Raw genomic sequence first — 22,540 nt, forward strand, 5'->3', positions numbered from 1 at the left:
CGATTCAAACTCTTGTCCAACCCTTGGTTTGCAATCTTCTAACACTTAGGGAATGTAAACATCATCAATGGAATTCGAACATGACAGCAATGTTATTTCTTCAACATAACATATGATGATTATTTGCTTTTGCTTTTAGCTCTAAATCATTAATGTTGCCATATGATATAATAAGATCAACATAACATCATTATCAAAATAACAAGCAGCAGTGTCTAAATGATATAAATTTATATAATAGCATAACAATAGATCAACATAAGAACATAACATCATTACCACATTATATGATATAAATTTGTACATAATACATATCAGAATTCCAAATTGCCAAGCTAGCAGTATCTAAACATCGGTGTCCAATATTTATCAAAGTTTGCATAGAATTCCAAGTTGCCAAGCACAACATACATTTGTATGCATAGTTGGTAATTTCAATCACATAGCCTAAAAGCATATAATTCCACATTACTTTTCCAGAAAGCATATAGTTGAGTATCAATGTCATTTTTTTTTTCCTAGATACACGTTGAGTTCAAGTAATCATGAAGAGTTTGACAATTAAAGATTTAGTCAAAGTCCTTTTAAAATGCCAATACTAACAAACCAATGAATGATTTCCAACAAATCAGAATCAAGAAATATATCGATTAGTGAATGATCTCAATAAATCATTTCTTGTAACTAGCTAAGTTTAGCATATCTCAATAAATTATTTCTTCTATCTAGCTAAGTTCAGCACACCTAAAGTGATATATACCAAACTACTCGGCCAACAGAAAACTTGGAAGCAATAAAATTAAACCACAAGAGCCGATCATATAAAGAAAAAAAAAATTGCTCTATTGGATTCATCTTCTTTTCGGATATTTCCTTCTCTCCACTGTCTCCCTGTTTTTTTTTTTTTTTTGGCACAATTGATATCACAGTGGCTAAGCTCACAGTGGCTGATGGCTAATAGCTATTGAGCTCATAGTGGCTGATGGTTGTCGAAAATGGGAGGGAAGAGGATGGTAAGTGGTGTTGAAAAGGGGTGGAATAGGGGTGGGAGAGGAAGGAAATGGGAGAGAATTTTTTTTTTAATTTTTTTTAATTTTGACCGAAATAGAGGTGGTGTTGAAGAGGGGTGAGAGAGGAAGGAAATGAGAGGGAAAAATAGATTCTAATCTTGACCATCCATTACCATCCAATGGTCACCATTAAAAGCATGCAATTGTTCTAATCTCCACCCTCCATTTCCATCAAACGGTCACCATTTCAAGCATGTTTTCACCCTTTTTTTTTTTCCTCATCCGAACGTCCGGATCATAGCCCCTCTATCTCTCTCTCTCTCTCTCTATATATATATATATATATACATATATGTAAAATAGCCATGTTATTTATCACTATTAATGACAATAATTAGTTTATATAGTAAATTTCAGTTATAGTATTTAATTTTATTATTTTTCATACTAAAACTTTAAAAGTAAACATTTAATGGTAACCATTTAATTTATCATTTAATATGTATGTCACACCAATAATCATTCATTAATAATGATAAACAGTATTTTTCTACACAAACCAAGTGATCATGACTTTTTGATATGTTTTAGTTTTGTTTATCATCTAATATAAAAGCAGATTTGTAGAAGTGTTGGTCACTCAACTAATAAAAATAATTAGTGTAAAAAATAAAGACATTGTCCTGCAAATCATGTGGAACATACCATTCTATAAGATTCTTTTTTTGAAATCTTGTAGGTTTAGACTGGTAGAATTGATTGCTTTCTCTTTCTTTAATTTTTTTATTTCTTAATCATTTAAAACAAATTTTCCAATTCTCTTTCCACACATTGAACCCATAACCTTAGAATAAATCTAATGGTAAATGTGGATTATTGTCTATGTATTATAGAAATTGATATCGTTTAAAATTTAAATGGCATAAATGTACAGTCAAATTTAGAATTATTTTTCAATAATAATGTGTAGAAAACTATTTATAGTTATTAGTTAATTAATCATATTTTATTAATTTTTTAATTAACTTAAAAAAAATTATTTTAAAAAACTTTGCATGTTTGATAAAATTTCTAAAAGTAGAAGATCAGTTTGGCAGTGTATATTTTTTTCTTGTCATATTGGTTTGATGAACTGTTTTAATAAATCTATTGGAAAGATTTTTTTAATGGTTGTCTAATTTTTTGATGTGATAAAAAATCAAGGAGTAGACAAAATTATAAAAGATACTCTAATAAGTGTTAGTGTGAAAGACATACAGATAAACCAACCTCCCTCGACCTTTAATTTAGTTTTTTTTTAATTTTTAATTTATAATAATAAATATAAATGGTTGCAATATTTTTTTAATCATTAAAATGACATATAATTCAAAAGGAAGAGATATGGTGTCTAAAGTTCATAAACTCATAAATATTGATGTAAGGAACATATATAAGTAAGCCAATTTTATTTTATAAGTAGTCGCAACATTTATAAACCACCTAATTCAAAATTGAAATATATGTAATTGCTTCTAACATTTATCTTCTATTTCTTTTGTACTTTTTGGTAAAATGCTGAGGAAAAAATATATATTCAAAATTGTTTTAGCAAAAAAAAAATAAAAAATAAAAAAAAAATTCAAAATCAATGATTTGTACAATCCATGATATATAAAAGAAAATTGTCTTACTTTTAAGCCTTTTTTATTTTTATTTTTTCTTTGAAAGGGCCTGTGTATTTGTCTCCTTTTGTTTGGATGGAAAGGGACTTCGTATTGAGCATGAGAAAACGATATTGTACTCACAATATTTAAAACGAATATACCTCAATTAAAATTAATTAATGACTCTCAGCCAAATAAAACTTTGTAAACACAATCTAAAATCATTCAAATTGACATTTTCCCAACCTCACCCAACATGAATGAGACCCACACATGGCGGTTGCAAGTTCTAGTTCGTGAACTTTGATGATAGAAAATTAAAATAAAATAAAAGAGGGTACAAAAAGAAAACTTATGTACACCGTTAATTAAATAAATATTAATACCCATAGAATATTGTTAAAATCATATACATTATAAGAAAAGAAAAAAGAAAAAAGAAAAAAGAAGAAAACTTGTCTCCATCATTAAATTAAAATTAATATCCTGCACCAAATATTATTTAATCAAACAATTCTAAAAAGATATATAAAGCATATAAAAAGAAAAGCCTTTGTTTTTTTTTTTTTTTTTGGCTTTTCCCATTTGAAAAGAAAACTTGATGGTTACATGAAAATTAACAATTCATCATTCTAAAGTCCTAGAGATCTAAAGCTAAATATGGTCCCTCTCTAATTTAATAAAATAATAATAATAATAACAATTAATTTTGATAAAATATCATACGACATAAATCTATACAATAATTTACGAGTTTGGATTGACGATATCGTATCTGATCTGTATTAGTGTTACCCAATAAGACCTAATAAATTAACGGATTTTAATGGGTGAAACACGATAAACATGACAAACCTATTAGACCCATTAAAAAGGAGTATTTTAGTAATTATATAAGTTTTATAATATTAAAATTTTTTAATATGTTGTTAAACATGTATAAATTTGTTCTTTTTTAGTTTAATTTTTAAGAAATTTAAAAACAAATAAGAATTTTTGTAATTTTTTTAAAATATTATTTTACTGTTTTAAAGTTAAGTGAAATTTAGATTTTTATATTTGTATTTATTGTTAATGGATTAACAGATTGCGTGACGGATTATATGATAATTAATCAAATGAGTTTAAATTTATCTATTTTCATACGAAAACTTAATGAATCGTATTTGAATTAACTTAATTTCATATGAATATGACATAAATATAATTTAATACGATATGTTGACAGGCCTAATAACAATAATAACAATAATAGCTCATCCCTACAAAAGGCTCACAATCTGTGTGGTTCAAAAATCCTGAAAATTCCATGATTTTGAGTTATTTATTTATTTATAATAATTCTCCAACTTTGATATGTTAAATTATATATATATATATATATATATTTAATACGTAAGTGTATATAACGTATCAATATCAGTTAAGTTCATCTCACTCCACCCGATTATTTTGATTGCGTGATGGTCACAATAATTCCACTAAAATCTTAGAGCTCCATCAGGAAAAACCCAAAAGGAGGGGAAAAAGAAAAAAAAGAAAAAAATTAAAGTGGAATAGATTCTCCTTTCCTAGTTCCAGTTGAAGTAGTAGTGTAGCAGCAGCAGCAGTAGATTCCTCGTCCGCTTCTGGAGTTCAACTACAACTTGGTAACTGCTGGTAAATATGATTCGATCCGATTCAGCTTCATTATTACTACTATTATTAATATTTTTCCCTTTCTTTAACTCTACTTCTTTCCCATGTAAGCAGACAGTGAGAGGGTGAGCAACTCTATTAACTGTACATATTTGCATAGAAAACCATGATTTAAAAAAATTTTTATTTCTTTTTTTTTTAAATTTAAATTTTATTTTATGCATGATTCTTTGTCCCATCGGTAATATGTACATCTTACTATCAAACTACAAAGGGAATATTCAAGAGCTGTCAGCTTAGCTTAGCTGTGTTAAGCTGTAATGTTTCTGTGGCAAGGTGTGCATGGTATTCAGGTCTGTAAAAGATTGAATAATTTTTTTCTTTCTCTCTTTTTTTTTTTTTTTTTTTTTTTTTTTTTTTTTTTTTTTTTACGAAATCTTCATATGGGATTCTTTAATTTGAGTGAATTTTCAATTTTGGCAATCTGGCTCTGCGACATTGGAGGAAATCTTCATCTGGGTTGAGTTTATTTAATTGGTTTTTTTTATTTATTTAATGGTAAAGTTTCGGCTTTTTGGGTTTGCGAGATTAAGAAAGGGTATTAGTTTAAGGTTTTTCTATTTTGTCGAAACCCAGAAGATTCCCCACACTAGTGCCTCTGTGATGCGTGACCCCAAAAAAAGTACTTTTCTTTGCTGTTGAAGGCTTTGGACCGATCCAAGAAAATCCAATATCTTCCATCAACTTCGCACTGTGCTCTTTTCTCCATTATTGCAAAATACCCACTTCATCACACAGATGTGAGAGAGAGAGAAAGCCTCCGTGATTTCTGCTACGAATAAAAACGAAAAAGAAAAAACTTTCATTATATAAAGACATTTTAGAGTTTCTCTGCTGCTAAAGAACTGAAAAACTTTAACTGGGTCTGTGTTTGCTCTGGTTGAATCTCATTGCTTTATTTGTTTATTTATTTATTTATTTTCAATAAAAAAAGAAGAAAACTTTGAAAGCGAAATTCCAGCCTATGAAGGATGACAGATTGACAGTATGACAAATAACTGCCATCAGATCAGAGGGCTGACGTGCTGGGCAGTGAGCGAGCCGTAAGGGCAGGTGTCGAAGAGCTACGCATTATTTTCGTTCTGTTTCTAACAAAATCTTTTTCCCTCTGTTTCGCTTGGCTTTTCCTCTCTCCACTTTTCTCTCCATCGAATAGCATCGTTTGCTTTTCTGTTTTTCCTTTTTTTTTTTTTTGTTTTTCCCTTTTTTTTTTTTTTTTTTGGTGGGGAAAATCCCATCACACGGTTCGATATTTTTTATGAGACAAGTCATAGAATATACCAATCCGACGATTCTGCTTTCTTCCTCAACGTAAAAGGGTAACCTTTGATTTTTTTGTTTCCTTTGCTGGACTTGGACATTTGGGTTTCCCTTTTCATTTTCTCCTGTTTCAATTTTTTTTTTTTTTCTTTTTTGTTGGGGTTGTTTTCACTTTGGATGTTATTGTGATGTATTGAGGTGTATAATCCAGTAGTCTGATGACATATGCTTGATGGGTTTCTCTGCTCCGTAGAGGTTTTCTTATTTTTCTCATTGGGGATCACTGTGTTTTTGATAGTTGATTGGGCAAAGTGAGAAGGGATTCCCTTTGATCTATCAGTGATCTGGGATTTTTCCTCAATTGGATTAGTCAGAAGAGGGGTGGCAATCGATTCTGACAGAAAGATGAGTGGAGCTGTGCTTGTGGCTGTTGCTGCTGCTGTTGGTAACTTGTTGCAAGGATGGGATAATGCAACTATAGCAGGTATTTTTTTATCCTTCCATCTTATTTGAGAGCATTTCCCATATTGTAAGTTGCTTTATTTTGGACTGTCAGTAATAAAAATCACTTTCATGCTTCAAAGATTTAAGCTTTCTATTTTATACTAATCAGATTGACTTAATGGTAGAGTCTATAAGTTTATTTTTCTCAAGTTAGCATTATCGAATAGCTTGGAGTTGTTGTTTTCAACAGCATAGGATACAGATTTGGAATATCAAATCTTTGAATGACCTTTTTATTTTTATGTTTTTGTTGCAGGAGCTGTTTTGTATATAAAGAAGGAATTCAATTTGGAAAGTAATCCTACCGTAGAGGGGCTTATCGTGGCTACGTCGCTAATTGGAGCCACGTTAATCACAACATGCTCTGGAGGCATATCAGATTGGCTAGGCCGCCGTCCCTTGCTTATCTTATCATCTGTGCTTTATTTTGTTAGCGGTATTGTGATGTTGTGGGCTCCCAATGTTTATGTCCTGCTCTTAGCGAGGCTTTTAGATGGATTTGGAATCGGTCTGGCAGTTACTCTTGTCCCAGTTTACATATCTGAGACAGCCCCACCTGAAATTAGGGGATCATTAAATACCCTTCCACAGTTCACTGGTTCTGTTGGGATGTTTCTGTCCTATTGCATGGTTTTTGGAATGTCTCTAATGAATGCGCCGAGCTGGAGGTTGATGCTTGGGGTTCTTTCCATTCCCTCTATTATTTTTTTTGTCTTAACTGTGTTTTACTTGCCTGAGTCTCCACGATGGCTTGTGAGCAAGGGCCGGATGCTTGAAGCAAAGAAAGTTTTACAGAGGCTGCGTGGAAGAGAAGATGTTGCAGGTCAGCCTTTCTGATCTATTACTTCTGAAGTGGCTATTTCCATGATTTAAAATCTCATTCTATTTATCTTTTCAGTTTTTGAAATTGTTACATTGTTTGGAGGTTTTATGTTTAATTTGGAGGTTAGCTTGATATCTGATCGAGCGATAGATTTTTAATACAAACAGTTGAGAAAGAACTGATTAACATTCTCTGACCCATAGATACTGAAGTTTTCTGAAGGAGAAAACTGGAGTAATTGAATTGCATTTCAAGATACACCTTAGGTAATATAGAATTATAGCAGATAAAATGACTTATTTCTTACTTTTGTGTTTGAGAGACAAAGTTTCTTTTCATATTCTTCTTTAGAACCTTAGTCCAGGGTTGCATTTATTCCTCATGTTATTTGGCAGTTCAGGGTCTCCGTGCTTCATTTTATGCTTTTGATTTATAGAACAAAGTCATAATTTTGATTTTACTTTTATGAGGGGATGAGAGTGAGGTTTTAATTGTTATCATATGCTGTTAGATATACTGTAAGGCTGTTCATTTTACCCACCTCATGTATAGTATATTATGTCCATGATTAAGATTCAGCGAAAACATACATTTAGAGTACTGTATCTTGTCTGAATAGTGAAAGTTAAAAGCGTGATATAGATTGTGTCAGTGGTTACTTCGCCTGGATGACTTAGAAACAATAATTCATTTTCTACTAGATTTTTCTGTTCTAATACTACATGTGACAATTATCAGCATTTATCAGGACTGTTCCTGTCTAATGAATCCTATTGGATCAATTGAAAAAGACATTTAAAAAAAAAAAAATAGCTAGTCCTGATTAATGTAATTGGATTCATTCTGGGCTGATCTGCAATAAAAACCTTGGACATTGTTATTGAGATGTTTATGACAATATTTTCTCTAAGAGCTTCTCCAATCCATTGCACCAAAAATGATGCAAAAGTAAAATTAAACAGTAATTTTTCTTCAGCCCATTATATCATTTCTAACACCAAAAAAGAATATTTTCTTTGTATTCCTTTTTTTCTAATATTGGAGGTCATTTTGTAAAATTTAAAAACTTAAATTAAAAAAAGGGATATGAACAGGAATTTGGTGCGTGAACAGTAGTGCACCAAATTTGGTGCAATATTATTCATTTCCGCAAAACGGTGCGACAAATGGCGCATGATTGGAGCAAATTTTCACCAAATTTCTACTTTTTGCGCCAATATAGCACTTGATTGGAGATGCTCTAAGGATTTCTTGTAACAATCAAGTCTTATAAACATGTAGTTGGTGTATTTAAGGTCTTTTATTTGAAGAGTTTTTTCTGCTTAATTAATACCAGAAGGTCTATGAGTCTTTTATTTGAAGAGTTTTTTCCCCTTAATTAATACCAGAAGGTCTATGTAAAATATTCCTAATATTGTCACTTGGCCTTTTCAGTGGCTAAATTCTGATGAAGAATACTGGACTTCTAAACAAAACAAAAAATTTGTGAAGAGTGCAAAAAATAACTTTAATTGTGCAAAGGAAAGCTGTTGATTTAAGGGGACATAATTTCTGATATTATGGTGTGAATTATGTATTTCTTTTTTTTTTTTTTTTTTTTTTTTGGCCTTTGGACATTCTTACCTAAGTATCTGTAATTATTGTGATAAATTCACAAGTTGACCATGCATCCTGTGGTTTGAAGGTTGCTTTTAGTGAGAATCCTTAAAATGTATTGAGGTGGTGATGGAGAACGATGGAGATCACATAGGATTATAATTACTAGGGTTTTATGATTTTAACCCACCTGTCCTACATCAGGTGGTGCCTCCTTTGTTGAGGAACATGTGCAGTGCATATTATGCCTGCCTTTCTTGTCTCAACCAGTGAGGCGGCCTTTAGACATTCTGGGGTCTTGTGAAAAATACAAAATAAAAAAAAAAAAAAATTCTTAAAATACAACTGATATGGACCCTAGCCATATGTAGCCTGGAACCCCATAACTCCATTTTTTTTTTTTTTTTTCAGTTTTGGTTTCTCAGTCTTCAAACTTCACATATTGATCTTCAAGGATTTACTCTTTTTTTTTTTTTTTTTTTTGGGGTGGATTTTTAGACTAATTGGGATTGTTAAATTTGAGTTGATGGTGGGTATGTGCTAGCTTTAAAATTTATTTGATTATATACTTATTATAGGGGTTGCTTTCTTTTCTTTATTTTTAGTTTTGATTATATTTCTATTTTTTTTTTTATAAATTTATTTATTATGGAAAAAATTGGACTTCTGAAAACCTTCTGCCTAAACCTTTTGGAGCTTATTGGCCACCCCAGGCATACCGAAATACCTTGCCTTTTGCCTTCACTTCTAAAATACTGCATCCATCCATTACTTACTTACAATATCATGTATTCTTATATGTATATTGCACATAAATAGACTTTCTTTGGGTTTCACATGTTTTCTTATAATGACAAAAGTGAATCATGGAAACTTCGCTTTGTAAAAGGAAAGAAAAAAAGGAAGATTTAAAAGAAGAAAAAAGAAAAGAGGAAAAGAAATGTCTCACATCCTTCATTGTCTTTACTGCTTTGTATCAATGCATATTAGCTCTTTTGAGCATGTCCATGTACTTAGGTCTGTGAGGGATTAGAGGCTCTCAGCAATTATGATGTGGATAATTCATCCAATAATTGATGTTGCTTTTTTACTTCCTTTTTTATGTTATTGCTATTGGGTTACTAGATCCTATGATACATTGCTTCAGTGACAGATCAAGATATCACTTAAGATTATTCTTTCTCTTTTCATTATATGAAGAAAGGAAAATTTAATCACTACAAGTTGTCTAGGGACGGTGACTGTTTGAAAATAATGATGCATTACTTTAAAAATACTGATCCTTCTCATATAAACAGGCGAGATGGCTTTACTGGTTGAGGGCCTTGGAGTTGGGGGTGAAACATCCATAGAGGAGTACATAATTGGCCCAGCCAATGAACTTGCTGATGACCACGATCCATCTGCTGATAAAGATAAAATCAAGTTGTATGGGCCTGAACAAGGTCTCTCCTGGGTTGCCAGACCTGTCACTGGGCAGAGTACTCTTGGCCTTGTGTCTCGGCATGGAAGTTTGGCAAATCAGAGTGGAATTGTTGATCCTCTTGTTACTCTTTTTGGCAGTGTTCATGAGAAGCTTCCTGAATCTGGAAGCATGAGAAGCACACTCTTTCCACACTTTGGCAGCATGTTCAGTGTGGGAGGAAATCAACCTAGAAATGAAGAGTGGGATGAAGAGAGCCTTGCAAGAGAAGGTGAGGAGTATACATCAGATGCTGCTGGGGCTGAGTCTGATGACAATTTGCACAGTCCGTTGATATCACGTCAGACAACAAGCATGGAAAAAGACATGGTTGCCCCTTCTCATGGAAGCCTTACAAGCATGAGGCAGAGCAGTATATTGCAAGGAAATGCTGGAGAAGGTAGCACTGGGATTGGTGGTGGTTGGCAGTTGGCATGGAAATGGACTGAGAAAGAAGGCCAAGATGGAAAGAAGCAAGGAGGTTTTAAAAGAATTTATTTACATGAAGAAGGTGTCTCTGGATCTCGACGTGGGTCTATAGTTTCCATTGCTGGTGGTGATGCCCCAGCAGATGGTGAGTTCGTCCAAGCTTCTGCTCTGGTTAGCCAACCAGCTCTTTATTCAAGGGAACTTATTCATCAGAATCCCGTTGGACCAGCTATGGTTCACCCATCTACAACGGCTACGAAAGGGCCAAGTTTTAGTGATCTTTTTGAACCGGGAGTCAAACATGCTTTGGTTGTTGGCGTGGGAATTCAAATCCTTCAGCAGGTAACCAAAATTATCTTCTAAAAACCTTTACTTTTTTGCTTGGGTAACCTCTTTGTCCTCCTCGACTTATCTTTCTAGAACAATATTTATCTGACATCCACACTAATTAGTCACTTGGATTATGGTGAAGCATCTCCTTCCATACTCTTGTAAAATGGTTTTAGTTTGATTTCTGTTATCAACTATTTTACAGTTTCTAGGAAGTACTAAACAGACTTTGAGGGAGGGTTTTACCATACTTTGGTACTTAAAATTGGCTAATCTCTCTCCTATAAGGAATTTGTATTTTTTAGTAATATATTCTTGAATCCGAAATTCAATTTTACTTTTATTAAGATTTAATGACGTTGGACCAGTTACTTTTTCCTTTTTTTTCTCTGTTATTCAAACAGTAATATATTTGAATTAACAGTTTAATGACGCTTATTGTAGAAAAGTGACTAAATCTTATTTTCTGCTTCATTTTTAAATTACTTGCCTCTAAGCTTTTGCATTCTGTTCCCAGTTCTCTGGAATAAATGGGGTTCTCTACTACACACCTCAAATTCTTGAGCAGGCAGGTGTTGGAGTTCTTCTGTCCAACTTGGGTCTTAGTTCATCATCTACATCTCTGCTTATTAGTACATTAACAACTTTGCTGATGCTTCCTTGTATAGCTGTTGCCATGAGGCTTATGGATATCGCTGGCAGGAGGTAATCTCTAGTTCCTGTTATGTGACGTTTTGCTTATGTTGAATAAAGATTTGTGTCAGGAGGTAATTTGTTGAGGTTTGGTCATTGGGTAACTGTCTGGGTAAAAATGGTAGCTTTTATGTCCATTGTGGCCATTTTTAAAATTCTTACCAAATTTCTTAAATTGAAAAAAAATTATTCAAATTCAGATGTGTGTAGAATTGATGCACAGTGGGGTCATTCTTATTGAATGTCTTTTTCTTTTTTTTCTTTTTTTAAATATTTATTAATTTTTTGAGGTTATTATGTTCATGCTGGAAGATGAATCAATATTCGTATTCAATCAATTTAATCAAGTCTGGAGGGGTCTCCTCCTTTGAATCCAGTGTCACTGTTATCCCTAGTAATTTTCTTCTGTGCTGAAACAACACGCTTTCTTAATCCACTCAAAGATGTGTCTTAAAATGTTAACCATTTTGGTGACCCGTATGAATCATAAGCCAACTTCCCAAGTCAGAGAAGGGCTAGTGATCTTCTCTGGTGATTCTTGGCTACGCTTAAGAAGAGTTTGTTTTCACTCATTGTGTTTTAGTATTGTACCATTCTGTTATCAACTTTAGCTTTTTAGTTCGATTCTGTTTGTTTCATCCTTCGAGCAAATTTTTGAAACTTTTTAATTACAGAATGCTTGCAATTAGAGGTTTAGATGCTTTAAGGAAACATGAACTTCGGTTTGGTTAGTTTTTAAAATTTATAAACGTAGCTTTACAATCTTTCATAGTATAATGGTTGTTTCATTGTAATTTTGGTGTCCTCTACTTGATATTCACTAATCTAGCCATGTTTAGGTTTTGTTCTTTTATATTATGCATACGTGGAAGGCGTGGTCATAAGCTGGTCTTCATAAAATGTTTTTCGTACTGGCATTTTGGATTTATTATTCCCAACTGCAATGGTTTAGCCTTCAATGGTATGGGGTCATTTATTGCTTTGTAGGGATATCTACAATGAAGTCCATGTAAATGGCTTGTGGCAGCCTGTGGCTCAAATTCAATTGGAATTACATGTTGGACTCTTCCATAAAAATGCTATAAATCTTGTTGAAATGAAATCTCCATGGAATAAATTTCTGATTTATATGGAATTGAGTATCATTATGTTGATTAATTTATATTCATTTACAAAAAAGCATAATTTACACACATTCTTTTATGACCAAAGAAGTGGAAGTCTAGTTTTCTCGTTTTCAATTGCTAATTTTTATTTCTAGTTTTTTCCCCCCTCAAATGTGATCATTGTTTTCCCCATAAAATGCAGGAGTTTATTGCTCAGCACGATCCCCATTTTGATAACGGCTCTTGTGATCTTGGTCCTTGGGAGCATTGTAGATTTGGGCAGTGTTTTGAATGCAGCTATCTCAACCATTAGTGTTATAGTCTACTTCTGTTGCTTTGTAATGGGTTTTGGACCAATTCCTAACATTCTCTGTGCCGAAATCTTTCCGACCCGCGTTCGTGGACTCTGCATTGCCATCTGCGCTCTCACGTTCTGGATTGGCGACATCATTGTTACCTACACGCTCCCTGTGATGCTCAAATCTGTTGGCCTTTCTGGTGTTTTCGGGATTTATGCGGTCGTATGCGTCATATCATGGGTGTTTGTGTTCTTGAAAGTGCCGGAAACCAAGGGGATGCCACTCGAAGTCATCACTGAGTTCTTCTCTGTTGGTGCGAAGCAGGTTGCAGCTTCCAAGAACAATTGATTTGGTCCGAAATGGATTTACAAAAAAAAAAAAAGAAAAAAAAAAGGAATTAAAATTTTGACGTTTGTTTTCATTTCTTTGTTGTGTATGGATTTTTTGGAATTCTGTGTTTGATTTGTGTAGAAAGAACCATTTCTTTCCTCTCTCATTTGTTATACATGAAAATGAACAAGCTTCAGAGGTTTCTGTATAACTTGTTTGTTTCGGTGGGTCGAAACTATTGAATGTAAGCTCTGTTTGTGCACGGCTAAACCAGCCTGCATCAGGAAGAAAGTTCGAATCTACCATTGAGCGAGAGGTATCCAGGGCAAAGTCTGTTTCATTGTGGCTGGTTATGTGGTTATGTATGATCTAAGTAGAAGAGCAATGTAGAAAGCTTGAGAAATTTTCTTTCCTAAATCCCACTTTGTACAAAAGCTGTCCAATTTGATATCTTCAATGGCATGCCAGGGTATTAAACAGTACAAATTGCATCTAATACATTTTTTTTTTTTTTTTTTTTGATTTTTGATTTTGATTTTTTTTTTTTTTTTTTGGTGATTTTATGAGCAAAGAAAAATGTCAACCTTTTGCCATAATGCTAGTGAAATGTGAATTGTTCCAAACTGGAGTATGCCCATACCTTGTTGATCAGTGACAGTTCAGACGACAGTATGCCCATAACCTCTCACGTTACTCTTGTTTTGCTCTGATGTTTGATAGCATTGAGTTTCATATGCTAAACACAGGATCTGCATCAAGATTTGCAGCTTGAAATTTCGTAGTCTCTTTTTGCGGTCCTTCTTTAACTCTTTGATCAGCACAGCTATAGTTAACATAAACTTGATCTTTTATGTTAGCTTTCCTCTCGAAACGAAGCCTCAAATTCACACCCAAAAATTGGATCATGAAAAGCTTCAATACAATTTTGACCCCCTAAACTCATCTTCCCCATTATTAACAAGTTTGTTCAATTTTCACCAAGAACCCTCATATATATATATATATATATATATGACAGTATATTATATATATATATTTAAAAAAAAAAAAAAAAAGGCCCCAAACAAAAGCCACCATAATTTACATAAACCCAAGAACAACATTATCAAATTTTTCTCTTTGGTGTGGAAGATACATGCATATATATATATATATATATTCATCAAGCAGAAACAAAATTAGAAAAACCTGCAAAGCATATTTCTCATCATCTTTTTCTGACTATGGTGAATACCACGAGTGAATCAGAAGCCGGTACACTTTTGACAAGGCCGTCCGATGGCTAGGATATGCCGGCAAGAAGGACAAGAAGAATGGCACTTAAGCCACCTATCAACACAGTTCATATGGAAAGTATGGCCACAATGAGGCAAAACCCTGATAGCATCTCCATCCACATACTCCATCAAACATATTGCACACTCCGAGAGCTTCCCATTTACATTAGCATTGTATGCAATCCGGGGAAGCGATCGGAGAATGGTTTTGTCAAGACCTCTGCTAGGAAGAGAAGGCTGATGATGAGAAGAAGAAGAAGAAGAAGAAGCAAAGGAACCATTTCTGGCTGCTATATTGTGGTGGTGGTACCATGAAAGCCAAGCTATTCTCCAACCGACCATGATGATAATGATGCAGCTGAGGATGAACAAGAAGAGAAGGAAGAGGATGATGATTATGGTGGACTTTGCAAGGAGAGACATCAATGGAGAAGCCATGCCATGCATATTTGAAGAAAGAAAGAAAGGAACGGAAAAAAAAAAAGAAATGTTTGTGCCGGTGGAAAAAAAAAAAAAATTAAGTTGCAGAGAGATTCTAAAGGTTGAACGAAAAATGGGAACTTTCTATGGAGGAGAAAACCAGAACTAGAACACTAAGGGTGAAAATTATTAAGCATTTATAATGACCAACTACCCTACAAAAGTCTTTTTCCAACCTTATTATTAGTCCTTGTCCCTTTTTCCTTTTATTTATTTAATTTTATTTCTTTTTAGGCTAGAAAGCTATATTTTTCATGCAGCTAAATCATATATATGGAGCTTTTAGCCTTTTTCTTTCATGATGCTTTTAGTCCATTTGTGAACCATTGCTTTTAGTCTAATTCCTTTTTTTTTTTTTTTTTTTTTTAAACATTATTGAGGATGATAGTATTGTCGCCGTATGCTTGACCCTTAAATTTTGTTCCTTTATTTATTTTGGTAGGTCGATGATGTACCAAGAACTAAAATGATACAAACCAAGTTTAATAATTGGCAGGATAGTTGCTCCTGTGAAACCTGCTGTTCCAATTACATTTCTTTATGGTTCCAAATGTATTTATGGAAAGAGGAAAAAAAAAATTGTGGTAACTTTGTTATATGGCTAATTGTGTCCTGGAATCTCAAATCTGCCTCTCTCCGTTTGATGAGAGACTCTCAATGTCAAAGGTCAGCTTTTTTGTTTCTTGAATTTTTTTTATAAATATTTTAATGAAAATTCAAAATGCAATGGTAAATTGGTCTGATTTTTCTGACCGCATAGGTATGTGTGGGCTCATAAGATTAGTTTTAACCCTGTTCAGACAGCTGTATATAATCTATCTGTTCATTCATATCTTTTCATAGACAACTCAACTGGCAAATGTCATTTCTACCCCAAAAAAAAAAATAAAAAAATGGCAAATGTCATATTAAAACTGATATTACCTCAGGACTCCGCTAATTATAAAGTGGACTATATACACCTAAAAATATACACTTCCCAAAAACCAAAAAAAAATAAAAAAATGTTTAATTATAATTAGATTCATTCAACATTCATTCTGGTTCTTCCTTTTTAGTTTCTTCTTGTAGCTCATTGCTCTCCATCTTAATATCTGAATTTTGTGAATATTTTTTTCATGGGATTCTGTGCAATGCTTCATCAATCAAAAGAACTATTAATAGCAAAAAGTAGATAAAATAATGACATCATTTTCATGTTGAATGATGTTAAAAATATCAAATAAATGTAATAAATAAATATTATTTGTCAATTTTGAATTATTTATATTATTAAATTATATACATTTAAAAATTTATAATTATGTAATCATATATATTAATCAATAAAATATTAAAATGTACATTCATAGCTCTTTTCATGCTCATAGATTTAGTAGTTATAGTGTACGTTTTTGGATATATTTTTTTTGTTTTTTCATTGTTCATTTTTTTATAACTTTAGGTACGAGACGTCAATATAATGATTGGGATATATCAGTTGATTATGTCGACAGTTTGTTTGATATTTTCATGCTTCAGGAATTATATTAGAGTGCTCAATCCACAAAATATGTTGCTTTATTCTTTTTGGTGAATAAATTAAAAACTTGTCTTCCTTTGCGTATTGATTTTTTTCTTCTTGTTTCAAAAACCTCTTATCGCATTGGCAATGAAAGGCTGCAATCATAATTAACATGTGCTTTTCAAATTTTTTTTTTTGGGGGGTAATAATAATGTGTTTTTCATTTTTTTTCTTGGTAATAATAATATATGCTTTTCATTCTTTGCTTTCTTTTCTCCTGATATATCAGTACTATCTTTGATCAATTAGACTTTTGAATTTGTTTGTGTTTTTGATTTTATTATTATTATTTTTTATCTGAAAAATGGCTGAGAAGCTTTCAGAAAACTAGAAAGCAGAATTCAAAATAATAATAATAAAAATAAAATAAAAGGAGAAGCATAATGAGTAGGTAAAAATATTACATATATTTGTAAATTCAGATGTGTTAATGTTTCTATATATTTCATCTTTAAATAAATCTATTATACTCCCCATTCTATACTCTTTATGCAAGGATTATAGTTTCAACTACAAGATTTTTTGTTTCCTATATATATATATATATATATATATATATATATAATTTTTATCAAAACATTTTGATAAAATTTACACATATTCCAATATTATGCAACATATTATGGATAAAAAAACTGTTGCGATATTGTAATAAAAAACTAATTATATATAGAATTTTGCTATAAGATTGTCTAACATCAAATACATGTTGTAAAACACAGACATCACACACATTATCTGTTGTTATAGGCCCATATTGTAAAAGGGCAAACAATTTTTATAACAAAACTCTACATTTACATATATATATATATATATATATATATATATACACATATATATTTGGTTTCCCAACAATCTTTCCAAAAGCTTTTGACTTCATCTTGATTTGTACAAGGCGGTAAGATCAACATGTTATATATGACATTTTGTAGTCTACAAACAGTCCAACAAGTCAACCCAGAGTTTTTAGGTGTCAATAAATGATTTGAGTTAGAAAGTTTTGGAGTAGATTTAATTCTAAGCAAGCTTCTATGGTTTGAGGTAGTTAGACGGGTATTAGAATGTGGAACAAAGTGTTGGTTTCAATTTGTGGTTCAAGATTGACGTATAAACAGTTGGAATCATCAAATTTTGATTGCTAACCAATAGACTATTATTTTATTAGAAAATTTTTATATAGAATTAATGTGATATAAAACTATCAAAATCTTTTTTATTAACCTTTAAATGCTTTAAAAACCTTTAAATGCTTTAAAGATTGAAATTTGAAGACGTGTGTTAATGATTTATTCAAGTCCACAAAAAATTCATTTTGTCTTATTATAGTTTACCATTAAATTTATAAATCTCTCTCTCTCTCTCTCTCTCTCTTAATAAAAATACATTATTAGATCCTATTTAAACAATTTAAAAACTCATAAAATGAGATTTTGATGGCAAAATAGTATTGACATAGAATGACTATTATTTTATTAGATTCATTATGCATTCATAGACTATATTAGCAAATACCAAACAAATTTTGGGAACATAGCACTGACTCTAAACAGTATATATGTATCTAATCCCAATTATGTTATAGATTACATTTTTGTATTACTTTTGACTTTGGCTTTTATTCATGATACCTGTCCTCCATTTTTTTTTTTTTTTTTTGATGATGATAAACATAATAGCTGATTTTGTGCAGTGATCTTATAAAAAAAAAATAATAAATAAAAAAATAAAAATTGTCATTGCTGTGAAACAGCTTCTACAGACACGTCTATGGAAATGTACACAGCTTCACGCGCATATAGATACATGTTTATGTATTCTATATATGTATGATGTCTATCTGTCATACCATTTTTTTTTTTTTTTTTCCTCTGCTCTTGCCTTGGCTAAATAGGCGGGATTCGTTCATCGAATTCAGAACTTCGATCAGATCATCTGAAACACAAGTACAAGACTTTTTTAGTTGCTTATTTACTTCAAGGTGTGTCATGTACATACAAATAAGGTTTGCAGGTTTGGTTTGAAAACTTTGTTGCACATAGAATAAGCAAAAATTAAAATGAGGATGGAATGGAAAATTGAAGTGGAAATCTCAAATCTCAAATTTCTATTTTTTATTTTTTTTGACTTCGAAATTTCAAATTTATGGTGTTGGTTCATATAATAGTATAATTAATTACTTTCTAAACCGTGCAGTTAAATTTTCGGAGAAGAAAAAACACAGAAGAAAAAGGAAAGATTCGGGTTTATATGGCTGCTGCATTCTTCTGCTAAGAATTTAAGCAGGTTGTCAATTTCTGTTCTGTTTTGGGGGCATTGGTCATTACAGCATTAATGCATATTTTTGGTAGTACTTGTAAAGTGCAATGCAGAAACATAAAAACTCATTTTCTATGCTGCTTTGTATGGAGTCTCCTGCATAATATATTAAAGCAACTGACATATACAGCAAATCATTTTGGAGCTGTGACAAATTTCAATAATTTCCAGAAAAAAATTGCATAAAGGAATATTCCATATATTTATGCCTAGAAATGTTAAAGTTGGTGAGATCGTCCACTGAATAACAGATAAAATTTCTTTGTTACATGAGTGGAAATCCTTATCTATGCATACTAACTTTATGGTCATAGATTCAGCATATATATAGACATATAACCTTCATGGTCAGGTTACTGCTAAAAGAGCTTTTTGTTTTCTGAAGTTGCTTAAGTTGTTTAATCTTTATTAACAGTAGGTAATTGAAGATACAAGGAAGACATGAAATATGTTTCTGCATTGTAGTTCCATGCTGGTATGAATTTTGGAATATTTCTCAAAATTCTCAACCTACCACTTACTTCCAAAGAAACAGATTACATGGTATATGTGAAACTTTTTTATTATATTTATGATGGTTTTTCAAACATGAAAGTTCACTTTGGGGAAGCTACTTCACTTTCCTGTTTCAAGGTTCATGTTTTTACAATGATCATTATGATTGCCATCAAAGATTTCAGCTCAAGAGTCTTAAAATTAGTCTTCATGAAAATCAAAATTTGCACCACATGAGGGTTATCATATCTGAAAACTAATTCATCAAATGAAATCAAAGCCCAAATCATGTTTTTGCATTTGACAATGTCACAATATGTAAAGCATCACATAAGATTTGGGATTTCTTTGTTACTCAAAAAAGTTAAAATAAAATAAAATAAAATAAAATTTATAGGTGAGTGGATTCAGTTTGTGAATTTTTTTTTTCCACTTATGCCAAAGAGAAACACATTTTCTAAGTCACCAAGCAAAAAAACAAGCATAGCACAAAAACCACAGTAAGTGGAACAATATAAACCAATAACAACATACCCTGAAAAGAACTTGGCGCAATTTCATCTAGGAATGCCGCTAATGAGTCTGGCACCAATCCTGTCCAGTCTATGCACGTTAGCCACAGCTTTCAAATTTCCCTCCTTCAAGAATGCCTTAACCATCTCTTCCCCAATTTCGGCCCCTTTCTTCTCGTCGTCGATCACCGCAACCGCAGTCGGTCCGGCGCCGCTTATCGTGCACCCGAATGCGCCGGCTTCAATGGCGGCTTTCTTCACAGCCTCCATGCCCGGAATCAGAGGTGCCCTCCTAGGCTCGACAACCTTATCCGACGATAAGGCCTTGCCTAAGATAATCAAATCCCCTAGCAATACTCCGGCCACCAATGCCCCTCCTTGGCTTGAATTCCATACGTGGTGCGGCATTCCGATCTCCGCCGGCAATGCCGCCCTCATCTTCTTCGTCGGAGCCTCGAATTCCGGCGTGGTCAGTACGAAAAAGAGATCCTTTTCCTCCGGGAATCTCAGTGGAATCAGTTCCACAGGTTCATAGTTTTGGATCAATACGAAGCCTCCCATGATCGCCGGCGCCACATTGTCCGCGTGGTAGCCGGAAACCTTCTCCTCCGATTTAAGCCCCGCCATCACGAGCTCCTTAACCCCCAGCTTCCCTCCGAAAAGCTCGTTCACAGCCACCGCGGCGGCGGCTGCGCTCGCCGCACTCGATCCCAACCCGCTTCCCAATGGCAACCCCTTCTCGAGGGAAAGCGACAGCCCCACCGATCGGATGCCGAGCATCTTCATGACCTCGATGGCGGCGATTCCTGCACAATTCCAGAGAGGGGACTTGCTGAGCCTGTTGGCGTTGTCGCCAGAGATTTCGGAGATGGAGACCTCGCCCGGCTGGACATTGGGATCAAGGCTGAGGGAGACGAAGTCGCCGAGACCGTCGACGGCGCAACCGAGGAAGTCGAAGCCCGGACCGAGGTTGGCTATGGTGGCGGGTGCGAAGGCCTTGACGGAGGCATAGACGGGTTCGGGCTCGGAGATGGTCAGTGGGTTTGATCTGGACGGAAGGGAGAGATTGCATCTAAAGGAAAGTTTTGGGTTGGTAAGTGCTTTCGATTGTGGGATGGTGATGGGTTTGATGGGAGATTGGTAGCAGATCGCCATTGAAGAAGCAGAAAAAGAGAGACAGAGAGAGTTGGTGCGAGTGAGACGGAAAGAAGTAGGGTTTTGCTGACAGAGTAGAGACAAAACCCTGTGTGTTTTTTATTTTTAAGCAGAAGAGAGGCATTTACCGGTTTTCCTTTTCATTTCTTTGTCATTTATCCATTTGTTATTATTATTATTTTTTCAACTGCACCTTGTATTTTCCATAACTTTACAACTTTTTTTATCAATAAATCTTAAATTTCATAAACATTTCAATCTAAGTCGGAATATACAAATTTATTGTGAAATTTTTGTGAAATTTCTATTTTTTAAATATATTAAAATAAAATTTAATTTTCAAATAAAAATAAATATAATTTTTATAATATCCATTAAAATTTTTGATATTTTTTTATAATTTCTATAGAAATTTCCGTGACAATGTACACATCAAATATTTTACAATTTGATTAAAATATCTATGATTTTTTTTATTAAATTTTTTTAAAAATTTTTTATAAATATTATTGATATTTAATAAAAAATTTTTATAAAATGAATATTATCGATAATTTTTTCTAGTTTTTAATTATCTTCCACTAATTAGGCAAATAAAAAAAAATTTACATTTAACAAAAAACTTCAAAATTACATTAAATAAGTCTATCTATCATATTTTTAGATAAAATTAGTATCATAAGTTATAAATTTACCTAAATATTATTATTTTTTAACAATAATAAATTTAATATTTATATAAATATCAAAAAGTAAGTAAAAATTAGAATGTAGACAAAAATTGAAAGATATGTAGAAAATATATTTTCTGCAAACTAAAATTTAAAATTTCAGTATCAATTTACATGCAAAATTATCAAAGAGATATATTTTTTAATAATTACTCCTTACATTTCACATTTGAAATGAAAATAAGAAAAATACAAATAATTTTCAACTATCTAGGAGTTTTTTTATAGTATTGAAATAACATTTATAAAATATAATGTAATTATAATAATTACTCTATATATCTTAATTAATAAATAATTTTATTAAATATGTATTTTTATATTTTTTAATTAATGATAGTATATTTTTAACTGTTAACGCTTATTATAAATCAATTGATTAAGAGAATTATAATATCCATTCAATATTTGCAATTTTAATAGTCAATTTAATAATTAATTAATTAATTAAGTTAATTCTAAAGTTTCAATAGAAATTTTTATTTTTCAAAAGAAATTTCCTTCAATTTTTATTATTTTTCATGAATTTTTATCAATATTCGATAATTTTCTATAGTTCTGCGGATATTTTCATATTTTAAACCTTTTCTATTTCTATCGGTACTAAAATTTTGAACCTTAGTTTGCTTAACTTTTGATAGGTATTGAGGGTAGGGGTGGGCATGGATTGGGTTGGTTCGGTTTTGGACCGAAATACAACCCAATCCATACATATCGGTTTTTCTAATTTACAATCCAAACCAAACCATTAAAGCATTAAATCCAAACCAAACCAAACCAAACCATTTATGATCGGTTTGGTTTGGATTGGTTGATCGGTT

General features: G+C 32.3%; 3 protein-coding genes across 7 annotated transcripts; 1 reads left to right on the top strand and 2 right to left on the bottom strand.

The window, feature by feature from the left end:
• Positions 1 to 4,153: 4,153 nt before the first annotated feature.
• On the top strand, positions 4,154 to 13,397 carry LOC107427185 (monosaccharide-sensing protein 2). 5 transcript variants are annotated; one of them, XM_025076948.3, is made up of 6 exons: positions 4,154 to 4,315; positions 5,913 to 6,098; positions 6,375 to 6,941; positions 9,836 to 10,770; positions 11,276 to 11,463; positions 12,760 to 13,397. In XM_025076948.3, the coding sequence occupies exons 2-6, from the start codon at positions 6,020 to 6,022 to the stop codon at positions 13,202 to 13,204; spliced, it is 2,214 nt and encodes a 737-aa protein (XP_024932716.1). In that variant the 5' UTR covers positions 4,154 to 4,315; positions 5,913 to 6,019; the 3' UTR covers positions 13,205 to 13,397. The 5 variants fall into 5 exon arrangements, with proteins under 5 accessions (XP_024932716.1, XP_015893033.1, XP_015893031.1 ...); XM_016037547.4 differs by lacking the exon at positions 4,154 to 4,315 and adding an exon at positions 4,488 to 4,647; XM_016037545.4 differs by lacking the exon at positions 4,154 to 4,315 and adding an exon at positions 5,059 to 5,217.
• On the bottom strand, positions 13,226 to 15,276 carry LOC107427183 (RING-H2 finger protein ATL8). Its single transcript, XM_016037542.4, has one exon. The coding sequence runs from the start codon at positions 14,908 to 14,910 to the stop codon at positions 14,431 to 14,433; it is 480 nt and encodes a 159-aa protein (XP_015893028.4). The 5' UTR covers positions 14,911 to 15,276; the 3' UTR covers positions 13,226 to 14,430.
• A 2,950-nt stretch (positions 15,277 to 18,226) lies between these two features.
• Positions 18,227 to 21,107, bottom strand: LOC107427187 (homoserine kinase). Its single transcript, XM_016037550.4, has 2 exons — positions 19,856 to 21,107; positions 18,227 to 18,442 (listed from the first exon to the last, which is right to left on the bottom strand). Exon 1 carries the CDS (start codon positions 20,986 to 20,988, stop codon positions 19,879 to 19,881), a length of 1,110 nt encoding a protein of 369 aa, XP_015893036.2. The 5' UTR covers positions 20,989 to 21,107; the 3' UTR covers positions 18,227 to 18,442; positions 19,856 to 19,878.
• Between the last annotated feature and the right edge of the window lie 1,433 nt (positions 21,108 to 22,540).

The sequence above is a fragment of the Ziziphus jujuba genome, chromosome 9 (genome assembly GCF_031755915.1).
Source record: "Ziziphus jujuba cultivar Dongzao chromosome 9, ASM3175591v1".
NCBI lineage: Eukaryota > Viridiplantae > Streptophyta > Magnoliopsida > Rosales > Rhamnaceae > Ziziphus > Ziziphus jujuba.

Coding starts and splice junctions, on each gene's coding strand:
- LOC107427185 (XM_025076948.3), top strand. CDS start 6,020: ATGAGTGGAGCTGTGCTTGTGGCTGTTGCTGCTGCTGTTGGTAACTTG. Junction 10,771..11,275: donor GAATTCAAATCCTTCAGCAG/GTAACCAAAATT, acceptor TTCTGTTCCCAG/TTCTCTGGAATAAATGGGGT. Junction 11,464..12,759: donor ATGGATATCGCTGGCAGGAG/GTAATCTCTAGT, acceptor CATAAAATGCAG/GAGTTTATTGCTCAGCACGA.
- LOC107427183 (XM_016037542.4), bottom strand. CDS start 14,910: ATGCATGGCATGGCTTCTCCATTGATGTCTCTCCTTGCAAAGTCCACC.
- LOC107427187 (XM_016037550.4), bottom strand. CDS start 20,988: ATGGCGATCTGCTACCAATCTCCCATCAAACCCATCACCATCCCACAA.